Source organism: Malaya genurostris, chromosome 2 (genome assembly GCF_030247185.1).
Source record: "Malaya genurostris strain Urasoe2022 chromosome 2, Malgen_1.1, whole genome shotgun sequence".
Classification (NCBI taxonomy): Eukaryota; Metazoa; Arthropoda; class Insecta; order Diptera; family Culicidae; genus Malaya; species Malaya genurostris.
Window position 1 is genome coordinate 146,871,258 of NC_080571.1, and position 24,648 is coordinate 146,895,905.

The 24,648-nt window shown below is 39.8% G+C and overlaps 1 protein-coding gene across 5 annotated transcripts in view; it reads left to right on the plus strand.

The window, feature by feature from the left end:
• The window catches only part of LOC131431865 (uncharacterized), a 339,850-nt gene extending 320,019 nt beyond the window's left edge, over positions 1 to 19,831 (plus strand). For all 5 annotated transcript variants that reach the window (XM_058597781.1, XM_058597779.1, XM_058597780.1 and 2 more), the window contains 2 exons: positions 18,801 to 19,377; positions 19,441 to 19,831. In XM_058597781.1, the coding sequence (XP_058453764.1) occupies positions 18,801 to 19,377; positions 19,441 to 19,536 (673 nt within the window). In that variant the 3' untranslated portion in view covers positions 19,537 to 19,831. The remainder of the gene's footprint in view (positions 1 to 18,800; positions 19,378 to 19,440) is intronic.
• The last annotated feature ends 4,817 nt before the right edge of the window (positions 19,832 to 24,648 follow it).

Sequence of the window (24,648 nt, forward strand, 5' to 3'; positions counted from 1 at the left end):
CCGGGCTGATCAAAAGGATAAAAATGTTATATTGCAAAGAAAAATTATAGATGTGAGAAAAATGAGTTCTTGGGAGGAAGCTATAATGCAACAAATAAACTGGGGATAAGTTACCATGCGTTTAAAAAAAAGAAGAGTACATTACACAACGGAGGTAAACATAATGGCATATAATACGGAAATAATAAATAATATAAATAAGGAGAATTTCTATGGTGGAAGAAGATGGTTTATCATTAAATAATATAAAACTAACACTGAAAAGACACTAAAAGAATACTTTGAACAAAAATAAATAAAATAGTGTTACGATATGACACTAATTACGAAGAACGGATGGACAAGAAAAGGATAAGACACAAGCGAACAGACTATCAAAACGACGCTGGTCAGCAAATAATGCCTACCTAATGTATGCATTTATGCAATGATCTTAGTATGATTTATTAAGTGTGTGTGAACAATGGGATGACCCCGGAATGAAAAAAAAAGATGTGTACTATATGAAAAATGCAAATTACACACTCAAATCAAGATGTCAATAAAATACAGACACTACAATACGGAAATGTAAAAATTTACGACAACACTTTTAACAAATAATTAGAATCTAAGTTACTTTATGGTTACAGTTATTATCGGAAAGTTATTAGAGTCCAGATTTAAGTTTATTTTTAAGAAGGAAAAACTGAAACACACTCCGGAAGAACCAGCTCGGGTAGTCGGGGAGAGAAGCTGAGTCATGGATACTAGACAACCGACCGGTTGCTACTCGGAAGCGATTCCAGTAATAGAACGGAAGGACGACTTCTAAAGCTATGGAGGCGAGGATGGTAAAGAACCATTAAAATGAATACGGCATAAAAACTAGTTGTGGAACAGTTTAGAAAAGATGGCATATACATCATTGACATTAATAACCTGCAACAAGCATTCGCATGCCGCAACTCCAATAACAATTTTCTTTCCACAGAAAAAGACGGGTAGTCGGCCTGCATCTATGGATTAAAAAGGTGCGAGGTACCTCAACGAAAAAAATATACAAAAACATGTAAGCTTCTCTGTTAAAAAAAATTCAGTCGAGATAGCATATAGACGCATGAATATATCGGCAGATACATTTAAATGCATTAAAGTTACAAAACATAGATTCAACTTATAGAAAGAGCGAGTATGATAACGAAAACAAAAAATTCGATACACAAAGATATGTCAATGCAAAAAGAATATGATGCACAATGCAATTATGAAAAAATACGTACATAAAAATAATAATAATAATCATAGAATAGAAAAAAGATTTCATTAGAGGCACAGAATCATACAAAATGACTAGAAGTTTTTTTTACAATTTGGGGTCCCGAACGGTGTGTGTGCCCGAAAATAGTCGTCACAGAAGGAAGGATGTCGGTAGCTTAGCCAAGCTACCTAAGAGAACGAGAGGGTATGATCGGATGCGGTGTAAGGTTGAAGACAAACGGAACCGTGGAACCACCAAGATGTCAGAAGGAAGAACAGCAGAGTTGAAAAATTTACGAAGACTTAGTATGGAAGACCGTGATAACAAATTGAAGTAATGGCAACGCCACAAAATGCTACATCGACAAGTACAACTGAACAAGAAGGAAGTAAATGCAGTCAACACAGTTAAGGTAGCGCTTCGCCGTGGTCAAGTCGAAGCGAGACAACTCACTGCTTCCTCTTGCTTTGTCGCCGAAATTTCACTCTAAATTGCAAATTTCTCCAATACTAACCCGATTCACGAAAAATCAAAAACATACGATTGTAGGTAAATGATTTTGCTATGCATTTGGCGAAAAATATTAGTTAGAAAGCTTTTCTTTCGCGAGATTTCGTGCGATTTTGCATGCGTTGACATTGTGTGCGTGCGAAAGAATAAGGAAAAACTCATTTATTTTTATAACTCGCACGAAATCTTTCGATAAAAATGTTTATCAGGCACAGTTTATATACGAATCGATAGAAAAATTAATTATCTAGAATCGTATGTTCTTGGAATTTCCGTTTTCTTTACCGTTTACAAACAATTTTGGGTAAAGTGCGTGAAACCCCGGGATAGACAGCGAACTCCCGTGACCACGGCGAAGCGCTACCTTAAAGATGACTTGTGTGGGTATACCACAACGTTACAACTTGCTACCCCATATTTTACTCAGTGAGCATCGCCAAGCTCAATAGATTATCATAAACAAACATATTCTTAACTATACCCAATGAAGCGAATGACTAATCAACGTGAAGCTCTAAATCGAATCATCAACACAGAAGAACGAGTTATCACGAGTGAAGAATGACACGCCACCCAAAGTCCGAGACCGGCAACCATTCCTTCACTCCACAGACAAAACTACGATAGAAGTAGATCATGGGATAGGATGGCGCCACACACACACACACACACACACACACACACATATATATATATATATATATATATATATATATATATATATATATATATATATATATATATATATATATATATATATATATATATATATATATATATATATATATATATATATATATATATATATATATATATATATATATCCACTGTCCCGGGTTGGCGGTTCAATGCATAGGACGCTGGTCTTACAAGCCAGTTGTCGTATGTGTCGTATGTTCAAGCCCCGACCTGGAAGGATTCTTAGTGTCAGTAAGATCCATAGTAGCCATGCAATGATTCTGTACACTAAGAATCGGCTGTGAAGTCTGTTGAAACAGAAAGGCCAAATTCCACAAAAGGATTGTAATGCCAGGCTTTTTGGCTATATTTATTTTTATTTATTTATTTACATGTAATCAACAGACAATGTGTAGTCCCAATGATTAAAACCTGTTTTAATCCACCTAGTGGTGTAATGATGCCTTTCTCATATCAATCAAACTATCATATATAATACTGTGGTATTCTTCAAAATTATTTTTCTTCGATTCTTAAAAGAATAATCGAAATAGATTTGTTTGATCGTCTACTGATAAAAACTATCAATTGGAAAAGATTTGAGGTCGATTTAGAAAACTTTTTACGGTTTTTCGCTCTTTTCAGTGATGGTATAAAATGTTTAACACACTTTACCCTATATTTCCGGATCCGGAAGAAATTCAGGAATTACGTATGGGACCACAGGACCTTTCATTTGTACCTAAGCTGGTGAAAATCGGCCGCGCCATCTATGAGAAAAGTTAGAACACATATTTTCATTTTTTTGCACATTTTACCCCATAAAGTTAGTGCAAAAAACGTTACATACACACATACGCACACACACACACACACACACACACACACACACACACACACACACACACACACACACAAACACACACACACACAGACATTTTGCGTACTCGACGAACTGAGTCGAATGGTGTATGACACTTGGCCCTTCGGGCCTCGGTTCAATCGTCGGTTTTCACAGTGATTGCATAACCTTTCTATATGAGAAAGGCAAAAAAAATGTTCTTCGATTCTTAAAAGAATAACCAAAATCGGTTTGCTTGACCGTCTACTGATAAAAACCATCAAATTGGAAAAGATTTGAGGTCGATTTAGAAAATTTTTTAAGGTTTTTCCCCATTTTCAGTGTTGGTGTACAATTTTTAACACACTTTACCCTATATTTCCGGATCCGGAAGTCGGATCCGCATGAAATTCAGGAATAACGCATGGGGCCACAGGACCTTTCATTTGAACCTAATTTGTGAAAATCGGTCACGCCATCTATGAGAAAAGTTAAAATACATATTTTCTTATTTTTGCACATTTTACCCCATAACTCCCGAACCGGAAGTCGGATCCAAATAATATTCTGGAATTTTGTATGGGACCTCAAGACCTTTCATTTGAATTTAAGTTTGTGAAAATCGATTTAGCCATCTCTGAGAAAAGTTAGTGCACTTATTTTCACAATTTTTTGCACATTTTACCCCATAATTCCGGAACCGGAAGTCGGATCCAAATAATATTCAGGAATTTTGTATGGGATCACAAGACCTTTCATTTGAATCTAAGTTTGTGAAAATCGGCTCAGCCATCTCCGAGAAAAGTTAGTGCAAAAAACGTTACATACACACATATGCACATACACACACATACACACACATACACACACAGACATTTTGCGTACTCGACGAACTGAGTCGAATGGTATATGACACTCGGCCCTCCGGGCCTCGGTTCAAAAGTCGGTTTTCACAGTGATTGCATAACCTTTCTATATGAGAAAGGCAAAACTATTCCTATTTCTAAGTATGTTTAAAAAATTTGTTTGAATTCTGCTACGCGTAATGTGAAAATCGAATCCGGCAGATACTCCATTGAAAGTTCGTTGTAGACCAATTATAGCACCGTTATATCCATAATTCGTACGGCTAAGAGGCAATCGAAGAAAGACGTTATTCCGAAGAGTTCTACTGCGTACATTTAAAGAAATTTCGCTGAGGAGTGCAGGGCAGTCTATTTTGTTGTTCAACATGTCGGCGATCAACATAGCACGGGACAAATTACGTCGAATGCCAAGGGTGTCGAGTCCAATCAATAATCCACGGCTTTCGTAGCTAGGCAACTCGTTGGGGTTATTCCAAGGTAGCTGTCGAAGAGCAGAAAGGACGAATCTGCGCTGTATTGATTCTATTCGGTAGGAGCCGTTAAGGTAATATGGGTTCCATATCGTAGAGCAGTACTCGAGCGTTGTACGAATGAGTGAGCAATATAGAGACTTTAAACAGTAAATGTCTGTGAAATGTTTTGCTATTCTCATTACAAATCCTAAACTACGAGATGCCTTTGCTACAATAAAGTTGATATGCTGCTTGAAAGACAATTGCTCGTCTAGAATTACACCGAGATCCTTAACACACGTGGTTCTGTTGATAACTACTTCATCAAGGCAGTAGTTGTATCTTATAGGATTTTTTTTGCGTGTGAACGTGATGATTGAGCATTTATCAATGTTCAAAGCCATTCGATTTACCTCACACCACTTTGAAAAAATTTCAAATTGGTGTTGGAGGAAAACAGCATCCTCGTTACTTCAAACTATTTGGAATAGCTTGAGATCATCAGCGAAAGATAAACGTGGACAATTTAGAGAAAGATTCACATCGTTAAAATACAGGAGGAAGATCAGAGGTCCGAGATGGCTGCCTTGTGGAATCCCAGAAGAAGCGATGAACTCTTTGGATGCAGCGTCATTTATCTTGATTGCTAATCGGCGATTATTAAGGTATGAGGAAAACCAACGCAGCATGTTAGAACCAAATCCCAATCTGTCTAACTTAGCAACAGTAATGGCGTGGTTAATTTTGTCAAAGGCAGCGGAAAGGTCCGTGTAGATAACATCAGTTTGTAAACCGCAGGATATAGCATTCGTCTCAAACGTCGTGAAGGTCAAGAGATTGGTAGTCGTAGACCGTTTCGGCATAAACCCATGTTGTATTTCTGCAATAAACCATCAAGTACCACCATTTCGAAAAGTATCACCATTTCGAAAAGCTTGGCAAAGTACCACCATTTCGAAAAGCTTTGGAATAGCACTGAGCGACGTAATTCCACGGTAGTTGTCGATGTCTTTTTGTCTCCTTTTTTATGAATTGGAAACATGTATAAAAAACTTCCAGGAATCAGGGAAGATCCCAGATGCTAGCGATAAACGAAGAATTTGGCAGATAGGTGAAATTAAACCGATGGAGCTTTTTTTCACAAAGATTGCAGGAATACCATCGGGTCCGGAAGAGCTCGAAGATTTCATTTTGGCGATAGCCATTTTTACTGAATCTTCGTCAACACTGATAGTATCCAACAACTGATGTGATACTGGAACGTTCATTGCTGCTTGGGCGATTTGGTTCGGTGACAACACTTCATTGGAGAAAACGCTGGAAAACTTTTCGGAAAACAGTTGACAAATTTCATCTAGATTAGTTCCAACACTTATCCCATATACCATCGACGAAGGCAAATTCGATTCTTTTCGTTGGTCGTTTACGTACTTCCAAAAAGATTTAGGATCAGACTTCAATTTGTTCTGAACATTCCGAAGATAACGTGCGTAGCAACGTTTTGCTGTCCTTTTATATAAAGAGTTGATGTGTACGTAGTTTGCGCGCAGTGCATACCCGCCATGCTTGGAATATTTTTTTAACGCAGATCTTTTAGATGATTTTAATCGTTTTAATTCAGTAGTTTGCCATGGAGCTTGTCTGAAAGCATTACTTAGTCGTTTCGGCACATAATGATCTATAGCATACGTCAAAATATTGGAAAAAGTTAGAACAGCAAGATTTGCATCGTCTTTGTCGAGAACTTCACTCCAATCAATATTCGACAAAAAGTCGATAATTTTTCTATAGCCTGCTTTTTTATAATCATATCTGACGGTTCCATCCACATTGGAGCTATGAGACTGCCGAGAAGCTTCTATCTCAAGGCATAAAGGAGGATGGTGCTTTACATATTTCACCATAGGAACGGGTGCAGCAGCAATCTTGGGAGCGGAATCGGATCTACTCGAAAAACAAAGATACAGTATTTTATTGTTTTCATTCGTCACGTGGTTGAATTGGCGCATCAGATTTGTGCTGTAAAGATCAAGCAAACTAATACTGCCAGCATGAAAAGATGACTGCGAAGGATCCGCAAAAAGAAAGCCGTTCGAAGCTGGTTGCCATTTTAGATTGGGAAAATTAAAATCCCAAACGATTAATATTTCGTCAACAGGACAAGCGTGAGAACATATCTCTTCGAGGGACAAAAGATGGGCATCGATCAACGGCAGGTCACGAGTACGGTTCGGCGGAAAATAAACCGCACAGAAAAAAGTTGAATAACTAGCCAACTTAATTTGTACCCATACCTGTTCAACGCAACTACCACTGGTACATTGGATTAGTTGTGCTTTTAGACGACGATGAACACCAACGAGTACGCAGCCACCAGTACTCTTCGTACTGTTGCTGGAACTACGATCCGTTCGGAAAACTTCATAGTTTTCACCGAGGACTTGCACAGACAGGGTGCAATCGTTAAGCCAGGTCTCCGTAAAAGCTATCACGTCGAAACATTCATCCTAGCAAGTCAACAAATACTCATCAATGCATGCATTCATACCACCAACGTTTTGGTAGTATACCCGGATACTCGAAAGACATGACTGATTCGCCGCCATAGAGCTGGAAGCGGGTAAAATTTCAGTGCTTGAAACATCCATACCGGGAGCGTACTTGCCTATAACATCGATTTGGAAGACCTCGTCCCCACTCCCACACACAGGACTGGGACGGCTGACGAACGCTGGCTGCAGTGGCGGGGGGATCAGAGGCTTCCATAATACCAGTGGCGCTGCATCCCAGTGATCGTTGATCTGGTGACAAACTGGAAGCGGGAAACAAATCAGCGATGGAATGATCCGACAAAAATGTATACTTGCCGAAATTGGAGGCTTGGAAGACCTCATCACCATTACCACCCACAGGACCGGGACGGCTGACGACCGCTGGCTGCAGTGGCTCGACTGTGGTGGTGGGATCAGAGGCTTCCATAATATCACTTTCGGCGCGTCCCAGTATAAAACCTCTTTCTATTGATTTATTAATTTTAGTTTGACGTAAAGCCGCCATGACTAAGTTCAGATTTTGCAATGACTGAGCGGAAATATATATTGGAGAAGCCAAGTGAAAGAAAAACTAACAGAAAAGATGAATTTTTGGAAAAAGATACGCTCAGAGACAGGACTCAAACCTGCGTTCTTATGCATTCCGTGCATACGCGCTACCATTTCGCCACTCTGATCTTGCTTTAGCCACACTAAAACTCACAGACATAGTAGCAACGTACATCGAACATGGTCTACATCCTGGCCGTCACCCAACCGATATCCTATATCCAAACATCTTCTCTGTCCATCAAACACTAGTCCTCTCGCTTTATACCTATTTCTCCGATCAAGCATTGAGTAGGAGAGTGTATTTATAATCGCTTGTCACCTTCTTTAATGGTGCCAGTCGCTGGCTGGACATCGTCAGCGACAGACCCCTATGAAGGTTGTATTGATTGTCTGCCCTTTCCTACCAGAAGCAGATTGTTACGGAAAATCAAACCGCAATTGTTTTTAACGATTTATTAATTTTAGTTTGACGTAAAGCCGCCATGACTAAGTTCAGTTTTTGCAATGACTGAGCGGAAATATATATTGGAGAAGCCAAGTGAAAGAAAAACTAACAGAAAAGATGAATTTTTGGAAAAAGATACGCTCAGAGACAGGACTCGAACCTGCGTTCTTATGCATTCCGTGCATACGCGCTACCATTTCGCCACTCTGATCTTGCTTTAGCCACACTAAAACTCACAGACATAGTAGCAACGTACATCGAACGTGGTCTACATCCTGGCCGTCACCCAACCGATATCCTATATCCAAACATATTCTCTGTCCATCAAACACTAGTCCTCTCGCTTTATACCTATTTCTCCGATTAAGCATTGAGTAGGAGAGTGTATTTATAATCGCTTGTCACCTTCTTTAATGGTGCCAGTCGCTGGCTGGACATCGTCAAGATCAAAATGGCGAAATGGTAGCGTGTATGCGCGGAATGCATAAAAACACAGGTTCGAGTCCTGTCTCTGAGCGTATCTTTTTCCAAAAATTCATCTTTTCTGTTAGTTTTTCTTTCACTTGGCTTCTCCAATATATATTTCCTCTCAGTCATTGCAAAAACTGAACTTAGTCATGGCGGCTTTACGTCAAACTAAAATTAATAAATCGTTAAAAACAATTGCGGTTTGATTTTCCGTAACAATCTGCTTCTGGTAGGAAAGGGCAGACAATCAATACAACCTTCATAGGGGTCTGTCGCTGACGATGTCCAGCCAGCGACTGGTACCATTAAAGAAGGTGACAAGCGATTATAAATACACTCTCCTACTCAATGCTTGATCGGAGAAATAGGTATAAAGCGAGAGGACTAGTGTTTGATGGACAGAGAAGATGTTTGGATATAGGATATCGGTTGGGTGACGGCCAGGATGTAGACCATGTTCGATGTACGTTGCTACTATGTCTGTGAGTTTTAGTGTGGCTAAAGCAAGATCAGAGTGGCGAAATGGTAGCGCGTATGCACGGAATGCATAAGAACGCAGGTTCGAGTCCTGTCTCTGAGCGTATCTTTTTCCAAAAATTCATCTTTTCTGTTAGTTTTTCTTCCACTTGGCTTCTCCAATATATATTTCCGCTCAGTCATTGCAAAAACTGAACTCTTTCTATTGCTGCGACGTTGGAGTCAGAGAGAATGGTTCCCGAAATTTTTTATCCGGATAGTCCTCGAACTCACGGAATAAAATTCCTTTTGGCCAGGTTGTTGGGTCCAAAGTGCTAATTTTTAGAGCTGAGTCCAAACCAACTTTAAAGGATATGAAAGTCATATTGCTGACATCACTTCCTTTAGCCACCAACTTAACCACCTCGGGATCATATGATAATTCGAGGTTTGCACGAACCATTTCAGATATGTCGTCATTAGTCGCATCAGGTCTTATGCGGGACAAGTAAAGCCAGAATTTGTTCGCCGGTCTTTCACAGATAGGAACACAAACAACATTCTCTCCTGGTTGTTTCGATCCCGACAAGCATTCGGATGTCTTCTGTGACAAGTCCGGGCCTCGGGGCCGTTTGGCTGCACGGCGAGGATCAATGGGCCATATTCGAGTTCTCGGTGTGATAGTACGTGGAGTTTGACTCGACAATTGCTTTATTTCGCATTGCAAGTTGTTGATCGCCTCAGTGAGTGACACTAGAGGTGATTTATCATCAGCCGCTTTTGAAATCGAACGAAGATGCGAATTATCAAACAAAGCGGCACAATTATCACACATCCAGTACAAATTTTTGCGATGCGATGTAAAATAACTCAAGAGGGCTCGGGAGACGTTAGAACAGGTCATATGGAACTTACATCCACAATACCCGCGGCATGAAACCGAATCGATGCCGGACATAACCTGGCTGCATTTGGCACAGTTATTCTCAGCGCTCATCGTTGCCGTGTTAGATCGGGTTCACTTAAGCAAAAGAATAGCACTGGTGAAACGGTTGTTTATTGTTTAGAGAGCTGAGCGACGGTGGCTGATTGTAAGCAGTAAGCAGCGGTGGGATTAATTGCCGAAAGCACAGCGGATCGATTATTCAAAACACAACACTCGCAATGTATGAAAAATGTATACACAATAGTCGAATTTCATACAGTAAATATATGGAAAAACAGAATAAAAACGTTTAAAAACTCTCGCACTTAAAAAACACAACAAGCTTAAGCCAGCAGAGTTTCCAGAAAATATATATAACTAAACACTAATGTTAGCTTAATAATATTTTTGATATTTATGTCTTTGCTAATATTAAAATCAAATAGATGATACACGCTGTTGAAACGATGGCAACAAACATCCATTGGATTATTCTGACCATACTGTGTGCGATGAAATGAGCGCCTAAGAAAGTCCGTTCTTAGCAATGATGTTCCTGGAACGTTAAAGTGAATTCTTTCGAGTAGCATGAGGCAATCGATGTTATCAGTCAATAGATCAAAAACGAAGATGCTTTGTAGAAGTACTCGTCTATTTTGCAGAATTGGTTCACGAGAGCACAGCGATTCTCGTAACGTGGCAATTGAAGATGATTCTGTCAAGGTAGTCGTCGAAGAGCAAGTCGGACGATACACTTTTGGATCCTTTCGATCCAGTCGAAGTGAACATTATGATGCGGAGCCCAAATTGTAACTCCATATTCCAAAACACTTCGCACTAAGGCGATGTAAATTGTTTTTAGACAATACACATCCCTGAAATCTTGCGTGATGCGTTTAATGAGTACCAAAACTGCAAAGGCTTTCGCAGTAACAAAGCAAACTGTTCGACTAAGCGGAGCTTACGATCGAGAATGATGTCCAAGTCTTTAACAGATGGAACTCGCTTAATTGTAGCCGCCATTATTGAGTAATCGAATAAAATCAGTGAATGTGCTGGTGAGAAGGTTATTGAATTACATTTCTTGATGTTCACTGTCATGCCGTTTCTATCACACCAGTCTAAAATCCTCTCAATGTCCATTTGTAGAGCACAACAATCTAAAAGACTTGTGATTATGCGATAGAGTTTGGGATCATCAGCATACATTACTTTAAATGACGACAATACACTGCAAAGATCGTTAACGAATAGAACGAAGAGGAGTGGGCCGAGATGACTCCCTTGTGGAACACCCGATGTAACATCGAAGGATTCAGAGAGTACAGTTCCGACTCGTACGGTAGCACTTCGATCAGTGAGATACGACATAAACCAATTAGTTATCCAATCAGGGAATCCGTTTCGTATCAATTTTTCCACAGCGAGATGAAGAGGAACACGATCGAAAGCTTTTGAAAAATCAAAGTAAACCGCGTCGACTTGTTGCCGTTTTTCAAGTTTGTCGATCAATATAGAAACGTAGCTCATTAGGTTTGTAGTAGTAGACCGCTTTCTGACAAACCCGTGCTGATCAGTAGATATGATATGTTTTACTGAGGGGTAAACAAGATCTAACAGCATGCGCTCGAATACTTTAGGTAAGAAGCTCAGAATTGAGATGCTTCTGTAGTTTGTGACGTCGTGTACGTTGCCGGTTTTGTGAACTGGAACTATCAAAGCTTTTTTCCACTTCGCTGAGAAATATTGTTCAGCAAGAGAGCGGTCGAAAAGCAGAGATACAGGTAAACCAAAAGCAGAAGAACACTCCATCACGAAAGACGGTGGTAGCCCGTCCGATCCTTTGGATCAATCGACTTGTCGTAGATTATTGTGTACTTCGCGTTCAGTGAAATCCGTAGCCCGTTAGTTCAGTAAATACATCGGTAGACTACTCAGGTACGATTCTGACAAAGGCGGAGAGTTATTACTAAGCACACTTTGAAAGAATGACGAGAATAGATTAGCTCTGCGTCGAGTATGTTGTCATTAAGCCAGGTTTCTGTGAGCACTACCACGTCGTAATCAGAGGCAGAAAGGGACGAAAAAAGTGCGTTGGTTTTCGTACGTAAACCACGGACTTTTTAATAATAAATTGTTATTGATCGGTTCGAGTGACGATTAAGTTTGGTTAAAGTTGAGTTGTTGGATATCGATGCAGAATGTAGGGTGGAATTTGAGAGAACAATGGGTGACGTTGTAGGGATAAGAGTAGACTTGACACCTGCCGTTACATTATTTATATTGAGCTTGTTGTGATTGAAATTTAAATGTCGGTCGTGGTTGGAAATTAAATTCCCGAAAAATGATTCCTTTTTGCCATGTAGACTGCAATAATGAAATAGATTTAAACTGCAGACCAACTCCGACTTTTAAAGACACAAAGGATAGTTCATCAAGATTTTTACCTTTAGGAACTAACTTGTGTACTTCAACAGTCTCATCAGTATTCAGGTTGTGCTGTACTAATTCCCGTATATTCTCATCGGTGGCTTTAGGGTCAAAGCCGGACAAGTATAGCCAAAATATATCTTCAGTTGACTTACGTGATGCTAATGGGAGCAAAGTGTTAGGATCGACATCTTTCGTGCCTTCTGATAAATTCGAAGTTGAATGATCTGCATCATCATCTGTCCAGGGACGTTTACGGGAATGTTTGGATGTTTCACCTTTACTACCGAACTCCTGAAGTGCGCCTGGAATATGCTGCAGAATTTTTTTTCTGACTGTTTTAGTCCATTTCTTGTCTTAGTTCCAGCAGCGCTTTGTTACACTCCTCACTTATGGCGGTTATCGCATTGTTTGTTGATAAGATTTTTTTTCGAAAGGTAGCATTTCGTCTAAAATATACCTTCGTTTCAGTTTTTAGCGGATTGTTATTGATAATATAATTATTTGTATATATTGTATTGTAAGCTGTAATAAACAGCTTCATTTGTCGACGCCTTACTTTCAGCCTACCTGGATTCGATTCCCAACCCCGCACACAAGGTCAAAAGGTTTTTCTGGCCCGAAGTGGTGAAGGACTTTAAGATTAAAATCTGTCTAATCGGAGAAAAAAATAACTTCATTTGTTTCCATTTCTTCGTAATTAAGAAAATGAATTACCTGTTTGTATTTGTATGATATTTGAGATATTTGTACGATTTGTTGAGAGTATCATAAGCTTATTTGATAATGTTTCCAATGTTTAATAAGTTTTGGAGGTATTGATACTTACTTTTCTAAGTTAGCGTTCTACTCCATACTCACAAAGAAATTAGAAGTGTTAACTATCAACTAGTGCTCTAGTAAAGCTTTTAGGCATTAAACTTCTAAAGTAAACATGCATTAAAATATAGGAAGTTTTACGTTTGATATATCATACGCTAGGACATAATGGATAAATTGCGGTTTTGCTGCATTTGGATTAATTTTCCATTTTGACAAATAAACACTGAAAATATTTAAACTTCTTTGTAGGCGACTGCAGATCACAATTAGACTATTAGATCACACTTGTGTCGTCACAGAATAGCGATTTCTGACAACTAACGGGTAGATTTGGAAGATCAGAAGTGAAAATATATATACAAGATACAAGATTGGAGCTACGCTCGAACCCTGCGGAACACCTGCTCGTACGGGTAGCAATTCAGATTTACAATTCTGATAGCTAACCTGAAGAGTACGATCAGTTAAATAATTTTGAATCATTTTGATCAAATAAATAGGGAAGTGGAAATCAGACATTTTGGCTATTAAACCTCTGTGCCAAACACTGTCGAATGTTTTTCTTTGTCTTGATAAGTAACTCCAGTGGATAACCCAGAAGATTTATTTGATTTTATCATGTTCGTTACTCTGACAAGTTGATGAGTATTTGAATGTTCCTGACGAAATCAAAACTGCTCTGATAAAAAATTTGAGTTCTCATTTATATGAGACATCAAGATAACTTTTTCAAAAAGTTTCCTGATAGAAGAAAATAAGCTAATTCGTCGATAACTTGATGTTTCTGTTGGGTTTTTATCAGGTTTGAGGAAATTACTTTAGCGTCTTTCCATCTTTTTGGGAAGTAAGCTAATGAAAAACACTTGTTGAAAACTTAAACTAAGAGTATCAGGGCAACATCGGGATGATTTTTAATATAATTATTAAATATTCCATCATTACCAGGAGCCTTCATGTTTTTAAGTTTCCTAATAATTGACTTAATTTCATCAAACTTCGTCTCAATAATGTCAACTTGTAATAACACTTGAGTTGAAATATGATCATATATCAGTGAGACTTCATTTTCAATAGGACTCACAACGTTCAAATTAAAATTGTGGACACTCTCGAACTGCAGAGCAAGTTTTTGAGCTTTTTCACCATAATGTAATGATTCAAATTATCAATTGCTGCGTCGATGTCCGCAGAATTTTTAAAAGAGTTTCATGATCCACATGATTTTCAATGTGAGATCTGTAATCCAACAAATTAACTCAATGATAGTTGAATATAGAACTTATTGGATTAATTATAGCTTCGTTGGAAAGTCTGAATGTTACAGGAAGATGATCTGAGTCAAAGTCAACATGTGTAATCGGTTCACTACAAATGTTACTATTCTGTTAGAACCTGATCAATTGTATACGAGGTTTTCACGAAAGGGAAACAAGTCGAATTACTGGGATAAAGAACTGTGAAGTAACCAGCTGAGAGTTGATTATGAAGTATTTTACCATTACTGTTATTTTGCCTACAATTCCACTGGACATGCTTTGCATTTAAGTCCCCTATGACGAAAAATTTCGGTCGATATCTTGTTAGTTTTTGCAAATCGCCTTTAAAGAAATTTAATTGTTCGCCGGTGCATTGGAATGGCAAATATGCTCCAGCGATGAAATAAAATCGATGAATGGTTTCAACTTCGATTCCCAAGCTTTCAATAACTTTAGTATTGAAAGAAGGTAAAACTCGATGTATTCTTGTGTTAATAGTCGTTTTTCAAGTAGTACCATTCCGTGTACAATATCGTTATAAGGAAATAAACCTGTTAAATATGGCTTAAAGAAAAGCATGAGAACATAGGATGAATAAAAGTTAATATGGAATTTGTCAGCACATGGCCTGATGGTACCAAGTAGAAGAAGAAACATTCGCTGAGGGATAATAGCTATTTTTCGTGAAAAAAACATACAGCACAAATAGCATAGATCCACTTTAGTGTTAACGAGAAAAGACAACAAGTGATAACGGTTTTGCGAAAAATTTGCTGCCATTGTGTAAAAGCTTTAATTGTGAAGTAATAAAAGAAAAATAAATGTTTAAAGATGAACAAAAAAAAATTATTTCTGATTGTGGAAAACACCCCTCCAATCCTCGACGCAAGCCGCTCGGACTGCGCGGCAATACAGGATATTCACCTGTAGTTCGGGAATCGGAAGTCGGATCCATATGAAACTCTGGAGCTTTGTATGGAACCCCAAGATCTTTCATTTGAATCTAAGTTTGTGAAAATTTGTTCAGCCATCGCTGATAAAATTGAGTGACATTATTAATCACATACATTCACACCCACACACATACATACACACTCAAGGTGCAGCAGAGACAGGAGTCTAGGGGCTTGACGAACCCCCCCCCCCCTCCTTCTGCAAGTCGGGTGGAAGCTTAGGAGCTTTCCTAAACGATAACTGTTCACACACCCGTGTGGATTACCACATTTGGCTCGTCCTTTGGGGAGTGTCCGAGCTTCTGGTTCTCTGACAGCTCAAGCGGAGGATACCAAGGATGTGGGGGTAGGGGTTTAACAGTGGGCTCTGTTGGATTCTCATAAAAAGCCACACGTCTGCAAGCAACTCCTTACAAACGATCTGGTACTTCTTCCAAAGTGCCACAGCCAAACCACCCGGAGTGCCAACCGGCACATCATGATCGATACTAGTAACATCCTGATAATGGCATACGGCGAGTGGGTTTATGGTGTGTTTGTCTACGCCCCGGTGAAACCTTGGCAGGCCTTCGGAAACGTTCTTCATCTGTCCGTCAGTTTTGATGGGTACTAGGCTCGGATGTTACATTCCCGACTTACCATGATTTGGCTCTGAACACGAACTCCATGAAGATACGTGTTCAACCCTCGCTTGGCCTCCCTGTTCCATAGACAACCAAGGAATCACGAAAGCGACAACGTACAGCGGGTGGGGATAGCGGTCCGGAGGGGGAACCCAATAACATGGAAGGAGAAAAAGGAAGTAACAGTGGAAAAGTGGCGAATACGTTTGCCAGAGGAGGATTGCTGGGGTCTCCGTCTCAGCAAACAGAACAGCGAACAGAAGCGGCTTCACAACAAAGTGCGGTACATGCAGAGCTGCAGCGGCAGCTCCTGACGACTAGCGGATGGAGAGTACCTCAACAACAACCGAAGATAGTTGCGGCTGAGAACTTGACGGGTGAGCTGCACGAGTTCGTCGACAAAAAGCACAACGTGCACAAGGACATCAAGGAATTCGTGCTGAAGATTCGGAGGGCTCTCGGAGCTACTGTGAAAGAATTGCACAGCGTGACGCAGAGAACGGTTGAAAACATGGAGACGCCGAAGAATCATCGGAATACTCGCTCGGAGAAAAGAGCCAGAGATGCACCAGGAGATGAGGAAGTCCCGAAGAAACAAAGAAGCGAACGGGAGCGCGCCAGCAATCGAAGTGATGATGGATGGCGAAAAGAAGGAAGAAAAAAAGGAAGACAAGAGGAAGGAACAGAAGAACAAAAAAAGGACCGGCCCTCTAGGCAGAGGAAAAAGGGTAATGCACTGATCGTCGAGGTAAACGACAAGACGATGTACGCAGCGCTCCTCAGAAAAGTGAGGGAGGACCCAGAACTAAAAAAGTTGGGTGGAAACGTGGTAAAGCCCAGGCGCACAAAAAAGGGAATGATGATGTTCGAGTTCAGAAGGTTAAGAGCTCAGAGTACCGAGAGCTCAGAATTTCATCGCAACGTGCTTTGAAGCACTTGGGCGTGTTGGTCGACGACCGCCTAAACTTTAACGCGCACGTTGACTATTCCTGCGGAAAAGCGGCGAAGGATTATGCCAAACGTGAGCGGTTCAAGAAGAAGTAAGAGGCGCCTTACGTGGCAACCTCAATACTTAGGTATGGCGTGCCAGACTGGTCTGTGGTGCTGAAAACTAAGAGAAACCGTGGAAAGCTGAAAAGTGTGATCCGGTTCATGGCTATGAGAGTCGCGAGTGCCTACAGAACATTCTCGTCGGAGGCTGTAGGCGTTATCGCTGGGATGATGCCCATCTGCATCACCCTAGAAGAAGACGTCGTGTGCTACCGGTGGAGGAACGCTAGGAATGCGAGAGCACCTGCTAGAACGGACTCGCTGGCGAAGTGGAAACAAGAGTGGGACAATGCGGCGAACGGAAGATGGACCAACCGACTGATCCGAATCGTGTCGACGTGGGTGAACAAGAAGCATGGAGAGATAAACTTCCAGCTGACGCAGTTTCTGTCCGGGCATGGCTGTTTTCGGAAGTATCAGTTTCGGTTTGGTCACGCGTCTTCCGCTCTTTGTCCGGAGTGTGTGAACGTAGAGGAAACACAGCCGCACGTCGTCTTTGAATGCCCCTTGCGCGCTGCAGAGGAGGTGGCGCGAAGAAAAGAGGGCGCCGAACAGTGATCTGGGTAGGAATGATTCACCGTCGAGGACATGACTGAGTCGTCCGTAACAACACATACTGGAGCGCAGAGCAAGAGGCAGCCGCGACCAGCGAACAAGCGTCGGTTAGGGAGTTTTTCAGTCGTCGAGGGACTCTCCGTCGGTGTAGTCTAAAGCCTTCGCCGGGGATTAGACGAGTAGATTGCGACGTCGCACCGGTATGGATCGTCTGGGCGCCAGTGAATCGGAAGCCTTCCTTCAGCCGAAATCACTGGAGCGACTCAGGCATCCTTCCGGTCGATCCTTTCACGGGTATGGGAAGCGACGGTTAAGGGAGAACTTCCATCATCGGGGAATTCTTTGTCATGGTAGGGTAGATCCTTCGTCGGGAACTAGCCGAGTAGAAGCCACAGCACCGAAGTCAAGTCGTCGAGGAGCCAGTGAACCTAAAGCCAGGCTCCAACCGGAATCACCGGGCCGACCTCGGCACTCCTTCGAGTGTCCTGGTGACATAATCATGAGTAATCGGAGTCGGGAGAACTTCCTTCGCCGGAGAACTCTCCGTCGGTGTAGGTTAGATCTTTCGCCGAAGACTAACCGATTAGAAGTCACAGTAAATCGGAAGCCATCGGAAGGTCATATTTGTTGCTGGCAAACAAACCAACTTCGGCTATTCCGGTCATCTGAATCCGTTTTCGGAAGAGTTGGAAATGGTGATTAAAAACTGTAAAAGGGTCTTACTCACTTTCCTTCTAGATGGCCAAATCGAATTTCACAAACTTATAGGTTCAAAGGAAAAGTTTTACAGTTTCATACGGAACTCCTAAATTAGTTGTGGATACTACTTCCGGTTCCGGAACTACAGGGTAAACAGAATTTGAAGAGTTTGTTTCGTTATGCCCGAACAAACTATCCTATTTCTATTCAATGAACAGTTTTTTTTCGAATTTCACAGTAATATTTGTGATGTTATGAGTAATATGAGAAACGCAGCATTACACCACTAGGTGGATTAAAACAGGTTTTTTTTCGATATATTTGTTCATATTCGAAGCAAGCCAAGCTTTCTAATTTTACATGTTATAAAACATAGGTTTTTTATTAATCTGTACGACTACTTAATACCTTTTTTTAATAATTGCAGAACTATGCTCACCGAAGCTGTTATACGAGAAGACTTCGAACGAATCCGAGCTGATGCTCGTTACGAGAAACTGTTTGAACCTCAATCATGGGAAATCATAATGCGCATTTTAACACCACCAGATGATGCAGAATTGAGAAAGTCGAGGCGAAAAAGACGAGAAACATGGGATACTCGGTCCCGGAGAAGCTCACTTCCGACTCTATATGAATATGATAGCGATGGAAGATCATCTGTTCGAACAATTTCACAAGAGCCTATCGTTATTATCAGACAAAATAGAGATATTAGCAATAGCGCCAAGCCTCTCTCGAGAAAATCTTCACACTCATCTTATAGTACTAATAACGCCGAATATCGTTCGTTGACTGAAGTTCTGATTGACTATGTGAAACCAAGGTACTCTGATAGTTTGTCTGAAGGGAGCTCTCTTTCCACTAACCGTAACTACGAAGATGATAACTATGATCGACGGTCGATACAACATTCGTCCAGTCATCCTAGTTTAGCTAGATCTGCAAGTGAATTCACCGAACAGTGGATAGCTCCAGATGAAACTGCCTCATCTTTATCTGAAGTAAGACCCCACTCAATGTTTTGTGTTTTTTACGAACATGTAAAAACGTTACTATATTTTCAGAATGAAGCAATCTTTGAACATATTCCACGAGTGGCTCGAGAAAATAGAACGCAATACATAGAAACGAGTTTCAAATCACGTTCATACGAATGGTGAATATGGTTTACATACAAATTAACGAAAGAGTTATCGAAATGTGCCAACAACTATATGGATTTAACATTAAATAGTAGTAATTAAAACACAATAAAAAGGGTTTAGAGCTAACGAATTGTAATACAATAGAAAAAAGTTGTAATTTGGTTAGATATCATTAATCTGTTTTGCTCTATAAAAAATTGCCCAAAAAATGTTCGAATATCTGTCACACTTTTCCTGCAAAAAATGTATGTAACCTTATAAGCGTAACCTTTTCTAGACGGCTTTTTTTAATAAATTATTAAAATATCAATTCTGGTAAAAATTCTCTTGTCTGAGACTTCGTAAGCTTCTTTACTAGCTGGCATGTCCGGGTACAGTCCAAAAACGACTGCCAATGCTTTATAAATCTTGTTGGGATCAGGGCCATTTCGCCGAAAGCCGTTTCGCCGAAGGTCATTTCGTCGAAAGGGTTAGTTCGTCGAATGTCATTTCGCCGAAAGGATTATTTCGCTGAATGTCATTTCACCGAACGCCATTGCGCCGAAAGGGCCATTTCGCCGAATTCTTCAATAGTCTTCATATCGTGATTGGAATTGATTTGAAATGAAGACAAATGAAAAATGATCATGTTTACTTCCGTTTTGTTGAACTACAATCGTACTTCTGAAATATTCCAAACATATTTGTATGATTTATTTATTTTATTTTTTTCATAATGCTCAGAACGAGATTTCCAAGGAAACTTGTTGACTTCATTAGAATATCTACCAGGTAAATGTTTGTGGTATTTCCCGATAATTGAGTGCAAATAAAAAAATCGAATTCGGCTCCGCCACATCGTTTTGCTCGTGTGATATCCGACCTCACTACGGCTCGTTCAGAACCTAACTAAAGAAAAGAAATCTAGCTTTGAATAGACCGGGCAAACGAACCTGTTGCAGGTTTATATGCAAGAGGTCGCCGCTTCCGACGGCCGAAATAACCATTTCGGGGAAATGACTCAAGCGAAGAGGTTGTATTTCAATTATACTGGCTCGTGAGTGAAGGGCTGCTACCGAGACTACTCTAAGCTGCAGGTATAAAACCTGCCGGTGTTAATTGCAAAGGCAATATTCGGGGTGTTTCTCGACTGGATAGCTAGCAACGAGCCATCCCGTTCATACGCACAGAGGTGTAGAGACACAGATGTGCGAAGACATAGAAGTGTCGAGTCACAGAGGTGCCATCGCATAAAGGTGCGAAGACGAATGGGTGCAAAGGAACAGAGGTGCTAAGGCAACCCAGTGCTGATCCACTAAACTACGGTGCAGTGGATCGAAAGAGACGACATATATCGCGAGGTGCTACACTGCAAGCATCAAATTTAATCGCCACCAAGAGCAATAGCGCTGTACCTGTGGTCATGTACAGGCAGCATACGCCAAGTTCAGTGGGGACCACAACAAAGCAACAGAGATAGCAGAAAACGACACCAAAAGGCTCCAAATAGAAATAGTTGGGTGAGCTTCACGACAGAGCAACAGAGACAGCAGCAACAAGGTAGATTTAATTTAATTTTATTATTTTTACTGCAACTGAAGTTTTAAGATTCATAAGTTTTCATTTTGATATTATTATATTAAAAACTGAACAGTTAATGTAAAGGATGAGCTCATGGAAGATTATCCGAATCCGATTCTGGATACAAGTACGATAATTAATAATCCCAAGGCTTAACACTTTCCAAGGGGACTTCTGGACCAAGGATAGTCTATTTTTGGCGAAAATTGAAGCAATTGAACTTGATGCAAATTACAAACTATTTGAAGTAGTTGGATTTTAAAAAGTTAATAGAGATAAAATCCGAGTTATTGTTAACAATTTGAAACAGGCTAACGAAATAGTAACCTGTGAAGTATCCGATATCAAGGGCCCTATAAGGATAATCTTAGCGATAAAGACATTGAAAAATGTGTTTATTGTGGGGAGAGTCCTCATGATCTCTTAGCATGCGCTGCATTTAAGTTGCGTAAAGACAAAATTAAGCTTTTTGCCTTTATCACATAGAAAGGCTATGCAACCACTTTGAAAATCGACTTTTTAACCGAGGCCCGGAGGGCAGAATGTCATATATTAACGAGTCGTGGCTCGTGGGTTTAAAAAAAATATATTTTTATTCACATTTACTCTTAACTAATTACAAACGTCTTACTTCTACGCGTACACGAACTGTACTCTTCAACTGAAAACAATTAACTGACTCTGCTAAGCCCGATCATGGCTTTACCTGCGCTAACCTATTCTGCTGATGCACGCGTCTCATCGATATCCTGCAGATGTGGCGGTGGACTTCCGTTCTTCTTCCAGGGATCGTCGCTCGTCGTTGCTATGGTCGATCTGTCTAGTCAGCGTTTCTTGCTGTAGGCACCCGTGTGTTTCTGGTGTTGTTACTAATGAAGTTCTGTTGGGTCAGCAGTTATTATGGACGGGATCATATTGTAACTCCTCCGGGGGGTGAAAAAGCATGTCCTCATGCGTCCTGATTTTGTTGATTTGCCTGTGATGAGCTTTTGGTTCGTCTTTTCTTCACGAGTTTAATAATAATTTTGTATAATAGTTTTCGGTGATAGAGGAAAGCATAAACAGAAATCGTAATGGTGAATATCATTGAGATGGAGATTCCACCGAGCAGACTCCAATTCCATAATTGACTTTTGAATTGCATCAGGTAGACGTGTTCCAATTTCTTCCTGTTGGTTATTGTCATGTTGTTTATCAATTCCAGGACGTTTTCCTCCGATTGTTGATCTATCAAAAGGTTGTGCATTGCTCCTTGTAGAATTTCCGACGTTATTGCTTTTGAATACGATGAGAAAGTTTGATTTTTATAATTAATGGAGCAATTTGTAAAAGATATCAAAATATTTCCGGTTATGTTCCGATCATCTGGACCGCAGTTTGACTGCAACAGATCATTTTTAGCATTGCTTATGAGTAGCAGATCGTCTGTTAAAAATTGTGTCTTAGTTTGAGGTGATTCTTTCGTTATGCATTTACCGCGTCGTCCTTCTATTAGGGGTTGTATACAACTGTCGGAGAACTGGTTAATGAATGTTTTTTGTTGGATGTATTCATCTGGTTTTGTCGTCAAGTATAAGGTTTTTCTCGTTTTTATCAGATAATTTGGGTACTGAGTAATTATCTGTTGTTTCGTGGGTAATGGAATTATACGTACTATTGATGCTTCTTCTTGACTAACTTGTGGGATTCGTACGATGTACAATAGTGTTTCATCGTTGACGGCTATTATTGGTTTTACCAAACTGAGCGCCTCATCTGGAAGCTCTGTTCTTATGCCTTGATCATCAAGGATAGATTTAACAATTGATATTTCATTCCATGAAAGAATTTTGTTGCTGGTTAACGAGATTTTGGATAGTATGACGGCGTCTGAAATGTCTTCTAAAAGTTTATTGATGATGTCTATTTTCATTATCGTGACGATGGTGTCTATCTCATTTAATACGAGTTTGTTTGCTGCTTTGTTCTCCGTCACCTCTTTAATGGCTTTTGTAACTGCTTTGAGGCGGTTTCCGAGTTGCTCATTCACTTTATACTGTTGGTTGTTACTGCTTATCAGCTCGTTCATGGTTTGGTTGATAATTCTTAGGTCCGTTGCGTCTGGACTTCCACCTATCCACTTCCATATTGTTCCGATCGATTCGAGACTTCTAACTCTGCGATTCCTAGGCATAATTTCTAAGAAATTTGAATGAAGTTCTTTAATTTTGTGTTTTGCTATTTGGCTTAAGTAATTATCAGACTTTGAATAAATTAGATTAGACAAGAGATTTATGGTACTTTCCAAATCTGTTATATTGATTGGATGTATTATATTTATAGTATCTGTTTGTATTATGCACTTTCCTGTAATAAGTGTCAAGATTGGTTGGTCGTTTAAATTGGAAATTTCTAGGTTCTGACAATATACAATCGTGCTGATTAAGAAACAAAATGTTAATTTTCTGTCTATCATTTTTCTTATTCTGTCTCAGTTCGTGTTTTTGGTTTTCGTTTGTTATTAATTATTGATACTAGTAGCTGGTTATTTTTCGCTTCCTGGTCTTGTCTTGTGGCTAGAATTAGAAGAACAAATGAAATGATTATAAGTTGGGTTTATTTGACTTAGAGGGTATCCTTTCTTGTTTTTTTTTTTTTTTTTTTTTTTTTTTTTTTTTTTTTTTTGATAACATCCATAATATTGGATTCCTGAAAAGATAGAAAGATAATCAATTAATTTGGGTTCCTTAGTCTTTTCAGTTTATTTTTGTTTCTCTTCACGTTTCTTGTTATCATTATGGTTCTGTCGTTGTTTTTAAGGCATTTTGTTGTTGAAAATCTTGGGTCTAGTTTTTTTCTGGTGTTCTTTTTCAAGTGAACGCTGCTTTCTTCGTTTACTACTGGTGGTTCTTCTTTAAGCTGGTTATGTTTTTTCATTTTATTGGCTGCTTTATTAAGATGTTTTGAAACATTTTCGAAAATTTGGTTAGCCCTTTCTGTTATTTCGCTACGATCTGTTGAGTTTCGTTGATTAAAGATTATTTCGTTGGGTGTGTAGGTCGTAGCGGAGTGGATTGTGTCGTTATACAATGATGTAACTATTTGAACTATTGCTGGTGAACCAGTTTCTTTAAATTTATGTTTGTTTGTGTTGTAGAGTTCGATTATTGTACTGTGTGTTTTCTCTATTTGACCGTTCGATTCTGACGATGAAGCAAATTCAATGCGGGTTCCGAAGTTTGCCAAAAAATTTTGAAACTGAACGCTTGTAAATGAAGCTTCGTGGTCGCAAATTATTTTTTTAGGGGGTTGAAACGTTCTAAAGTATTGGGATAATGCATTTTTAATGTCGGTGAGGTTGCGTGAGTTGATCTGGATTAATTGTAAATGTTTTGAAAAAGCGCAAATTAAGGAAAGATAGTAAAACTTATCCATGCTGAAAATGTCCATGTGGACTCGGTTAAACGGTCTGTTTTCTATTGGGCGAGGTGAAATTTTAATATTATACGGTTTACGCTCGTATTTATGTTGAGCGCAAATTGGACAGGAGTTGATGAACTGGCGAATCTTCTTCGTCATTCGAGGGAA